A 4,974-nucleotide genomic window follows, 5' to 3' on the forward strand; every position below is an offset into this window, starting at 1 on the left:
CGGGGTTCACTCGAATTAATCTGTCCCACTGTTTTAGTCTAAAGAGACCGTCGCCCGTCGTTCCAGGAATAAATCCTATATCTGCGTCCATCCCTTCACGCAATTTTCAGCTTGGTTTGGCGTTTTCTCTAAAGAAGAGAAATGGTAGGAGAAGACTCTCCACCTAGCAGAAACTGGAAGCCGGGCTGGACTCCCGCCGGAGACATCACACAGGTTCCGTCCGATTTCAGAAAACGTTTTATTAGTCAAGAGCATAGATACTGCTTTGCAAAGGGAGGGGCGGTGAGTGGTCATACAGATTTGAGGTAGAAAAAGGGCGGGGATGGGGTGATAAACACCTGAGCGCAGCAGGCATGGTAGGTAGTTTAAGTACATAAAACCTTTCCAACGACATGGGGAAAGTTTTCATTTAAAAGCTAGGGGGGGGGAAGCGCATTTCCCATGGAACTAAGTAGGAAGTGCAGCGACAAAAATAAAATAAAAACACCACTGTTTGAGGGAGAACAACAGAAGAGGGCAGCCTTCCGTCTTCCTGCTTTGGGTTCTCTTTCCCGACAGAAAACGGGTGATTCCTCTTATTGCATTTTCATTAGGGAAGAGGGCGTTTAGAAGCGGAGAGAGGGAGGAGAGAGAAAGAGAATCAGATGGCGGAGTGGGGATTCGTTGGGACGTTTTAAATTCGCCCCAGAAGGGTTGGAGAGGTGCGTCCTCGAGCGCCTGGGTCCCGCGGTCTCTCCCTCCGGATCTTGCCGCTAAAGGGCCGCCCTCTTGGTTAAGGGTAGTAGATATATATATTTCTCTTTCTCTTAGGGTATTAAAAACAATTTCAAATGACATTGCACGTGCGATCCAAGTATGTGGTTGCAGCCCGCGACCTGCCAGCGTGCTGCAGGCTCGGCGGGACGCGCCGCCACAAGCGGCCGGAACCCAGAGCCTGGCACGCGCCGCCGCCGTCCTCGCCTCCCCGGCTGCCTCGGCGCGGGCCTCGGCTCACTGGTTTAACTCCAGAGCCCAGACTTGCTGCGGCCAGCCGGTGCGCCCTTTAATCCTCTTCTCGCCTGGGCCCAAAACAGGAGGAAAGCCTTCGTGCTGCTGCTGCCAGGGGACACACACAAGAAAAGAGGCGAGACACAGGTTTTAATTTTTTTTTTTTCTCCAATCACACCCGGGCAGGGAGTGTGTGTGTGTGGAGGGAGAGGTGTTGGGAGCAGTAGCTGGGAGCCTTAAATAAGTGACGGATTTCTGTTTGCGAAATAAGCAAACAGGCCCATAAATTTGCCTTTATGCGCGGAGTTCCCGGCCCCGGGCCGGGCTGGGCAGCGACGGGAGCTTTGGTAAGGAGAATTCTCTGCGCCTGGTGGAATTGATGCGCGAGAAAGTTTGGCTTTATGGCGCCAGAGAGAGGCTGTAGGGGGTTGGAATGGGGCGTGGGGAGCAACAGTTTTCCCGCTCGCAGACCTGCTCCACCCACACGTCCCACCGGTTTTCCAAACGGGTTTAGCGGCCGCCCTTGGAGGTAGAGTTAGATCCCCTCGAGCCCGCGCTGGGAGCCTCAGCCGCCCCCGCCCCCGCTCTCCCCACGAGAACCGAGCCGAGGCTCCTACCAGGCGGCGACCGGCGGGAGGTCGGAATCCTCCCAGTAACTACTTCCACCCAGGCGCCGCCGGGGCCTGCACCTCTCCGAGCCCAGGGCGGCGGGCTAGAGACTCGATGGCTATCTGTCTTTCGCGGTCTCGCCGGGGGAGCTTTCCCTAGCTTATCACGCCCCCCCCCCCCCCCCCCATCCCGGGTTAGATAAAACCCAGCAGGGCCTCCAGTCAGCTCCACTGCGCCGCGGGGCCTTGGCGCAACCACCTACCTCGTCCGGGGGGGGATTTCACCGCCTGCCGAGGTCCCGCAGCCCGCAGCCAGCGGAACCCACCGCCAGAAAGTGTCACTCTGGGAGAAAGTATCGAGTAGGGATTGCTGTCCCTAAAGCCCCAAGTGGGTGAATCGTCGGCGTTTGTACACAAAGCCACCGAGACTGCTTTCAGAACCAGCCCCCTGCGGTGGAGCGGAAGAACGCGCTCTGGACTGTGAGCAGGAGGCATGCCTTGTTTTACCCCAGCGTCACCTGACTCCTTAGGTAGGTGATATTCCTCACATCCTGTCCCATTCTGGGCCTCAGTTTCCCTATCTGTACAATGATGGAGGTGGAGAACTAGCTGGACGATCAAGCTCTCAAGGAGAGGCCCTTTGAAAACAGTAATTGAGCCCAAACGCAGAAATTCTCGCTCAGGAGAATTAAAAGAACAACTCCTGGGCGCGTACTTAACCTGGATTACAGGGGAGCCCAGGGATGGATTGGGACCCCTGAAATTGTGTGTATGTATGTTGCTGTCTGAAGCTTGCGACAGAGTGTCAAAGAGGTCCTAACACTCCCTCCAAAAAGGTTAAGATTCCATCCTCACACCATTTTACAAACACTATTCCACATCACAAATAAATTCAGTTAGGAATCTATCTACCTCTACACTCACAATCCTACGCTGCAACTCGGAACTCCCGCGGTCTCTCAAAATAGCACACAGAACAACACAGCCTCTTTCCACTGCGTGCACGCCGGGCCAGCGCTCTCGGCACCCGCGCCCTGCGCTGGAGCGCACAGGCCGCCGGACTCACCAGCTCCCTTTTCCGCTTGCTCTCACGGCCGCCATCGGCCTTCTTTAGCTCGGCCTTAAAGGCCTCAGGGTCGCCGGCTTGTGCGTCTTTGGCCAGCACGTCCATCAGATAGGCGATGTAGCTGGTGGCCAGGCGCAGAGTCTTGATCTTGGACAGCTTGGTGTCTGCCGGCACGTTAGGGATGCACTCACGCAGCTCCGCGAACGCGCTGTTGATGCTCTCTGTGCGTCTCCGCTCCTTCTTGGGTCCTGAGCTTTTCCGCCGGCCCAGGCGGCCGCCGAGCGCGTCCAGCCGCCCAGGGCTCTGGCCCGGCCTGGCGTCCGGACCGTACGCTGCGGCGGTAGCCGCGGCTGCGGGCGGTGGCCCCCCGGCAGGGAAGTCCGGGGCCGCGTCAGCGGGGCTCAGCAGCCAGCTCTGGAAGTACGGCCGTTCCTGGTGACAGCGCGAGGCCGGACCGAAGAGAAAGGGTTCGTGGAGCATGGGGTGCGCGGGGTGCGGATGATGGTGGTGGTGGTGGTGGTGGTGTGCGTAGCTGCCCACGAGGTTCATGTTGGAGCGGCCCCTGGCCTGCGCCGCAGCACGGTTAGCGCCGCCCCATGCGCCCCAGAGACTGCCGGGGCCACCTGTGGGCTCTGGGGCCGCGGCTCTGGTGGACACCGGCTTTTAGGGAGTCCGGGCCAAGTCTTGAAAAGGAGGCCTGCAATCCCTTGCCCTTCTTGTCTGTCCCGGAGGAAGATGCCGATGCCCAGAGACCTATTTAACCCTTCTGCGGCCTCCTCTCCAGGGTCTGGCTTATATAAGGCCGCAGCTTTGATGTCAACCTCTCCCCGGAGCCAATGGCAGGGGGGCTGGGAGGAGGAAAGAGGGGGGTGGCCGTCCCTGGTTTTATGCTCCGCTCTGCTAGCGCCACTCAACTCTAGGTCTGCAGCTGGGACAAGGAGGTGGGCCCGCCTCTGCCCCTCCTCCCCACTCAGTTCCTGTCTTGGAGAGAGGTGGGGGCTAAAGAGGCACTGGCCTGCCAACCCCGGAGGGCGGCTGCCACCCCCCTCCTTGTGGACCTAAGGAAAGGAACCTAGGATTATTGAGTGAAAAGTAGGCCTTTGCCTATAGCCCATCCCTGGGTTTTACAGATGGGGAAACTGAGGCCTAGGAAAGGAAGGTTCTTGTTTCTAGAATTCAAAACAAGAGTTTCAGTGATTCCCAGCTCCTTCTGTTCCGCTCAGCGTTGATGCAGGGAGATGAGAGAGCGAGCACTCCTGGCAGCAGGATAGGGGCAAACGTCCTTCCCTGACCCCTTGGTCATCAGCCACGTCCCGCGGGACAGGGAGGCCACACCTGGTGCATCAAGCAGTTACTAGCATGGCCAATTCTGGCTAAGTCCTGTATGCTCTAGGCCATCCAGCGAATGATGGGCCTTTCTGCTGCCAGGAGGTGGCGGGCTCCAAGGCCATCAGCATTTGCCAGCTGTTAGGGGCTCCAGATCCGCCCTTCTTGCCTCCGGGCGCCTGATCTAGTCCGAAGGCCAGCCAGGTTGACGCTGGAGAAGCTCCGTGTCGGGCTCAGCCCAGAGGCGCCAGGAGGGTAGGAATCCCCTCCTTTCTCTGCGGGACTCGGATGGAAGGCCTGGAGTAGGGGTACACTGAGCCGCTCCGCCGAGGTCATCACCGCTGGGGAATGCCTGAGTTCCTAGTTGCTAAGGCACTGACCCTCACATTTTGAGAAAATAAGCTGATTCAGACGTGAACACGCACATTTCTGAAGTTCGCAGCATGAGAGACATAGCCTGATGTCTCAGCCCCACAGGCAATGGGACATCGACCTGCGGCTCAGCCCTCTGCTATTTTCCTGCAGGGCTAGGGCTATTCCCGGCTCGCCTGGTTAGTTTCCCGCGGTGCTCGCGGTGGGACGTGGGGATCCCAGGGTGGGGCGGTGAACCTAAGGCTGCGGACTCCTTCGTACCTCCCGTGCCTGTTCCAGCTGATACCCACATACCTCGGTCCTTCCATCCTCACCAACTTCCCAGTCCCGGCTTCCAGCTCCCTCGGTGGGGTAGAGAGGGAGGGGACCTTTCTCTCAATAGCAATGTCGACGATAATCTCTGTGAATGCTCTTTTAAAAGGGCTTATTCGCTCTTTCACCCATACATTCTGCAATTATTTCTTGACCACCCACTATGTACCTGGCTCTGTGACTAGTCTAAAGGCAGAGGAAGAAGGGCCAAGTCTCTCATTTTACAGATAGGGACAGAGGATGAACGGCTGTCCCCGTATCCCGTAGAAAGTGGATACATGGTATTACCCTCCCGTGCAAGAG

General features: G+C 57.9%; 1 protein-coding gene across 2 annotated transcripts; it reads right to left on the bottom strand.

The window, feature by feature from the left end:
- Positions 1–224: 224 nt before the first annotated feature.
- On the bottom strand, positions 225–3,665 carry HAND1 (heart and neural crest derivatives expressed 1). 2 transcript variants are annotated; one of them, XM_004482596.5, is made up of 2 exons: positions 2,662–3,665; positions 225–1,092 (listed from the first exon to the last, which is right to left on the bottom strand). In XM_004482596.5, the coding sequence occupies exons 1-2, from the start codon at positions 3,208–3,210 to the stop codon at positions 991–993; spliced, it is 651 nt and encodes a 216-aa protein (XP_004482653.1). In that variant the 5' UTR covers positions 3,211–3,665; the 3' UTR covers positions 225–990. The 2 variants fall into 2 exon arrangements, with proteins under 2 accessions (XP_004482653.1, XP_004482652.1); XM_004482595.5 differs by having other exon boundaries at positions 225–1,095; positions 2,662–3,663.
- Between the last annotated feature and the right edge of the window lie 1,309 nt (positions 3,666–4,974).

Source organism: Dasypus novemcinctus, chromosome 2 (assembly GCF_030445035.2).
Source record: "Dasypus novemcinctus isolate mDasNov1 chromosome 2, mDasNov1.1.hap2, whole genome shotgun sequence".
In the NCBI taxonomy this organism is placed as follows: Eukaryota; Metazoa; Chordata; class Mammalia; order Cingulata; family Dasypodidae; genus Dasypus; species Dasypus novemcinctus.

Bases quoted from the DNA above. Each gene is read 5' to 3' on its own strand.
- HAND1 (XM_004482595.5), bottom strand. From the start codon at position 3,210: ATGAACCTCGTGGGCAGCTACGCACACCACCACCACCACCACCACCAT. The intron at 1,096-2,661 runs GTGAGTCCGGCG...GTCCCCTGGCAG, and splicing joins GCAAGCGGAAAAGGGAGCTG to CAGCAGCACGAAGGCTTTCC.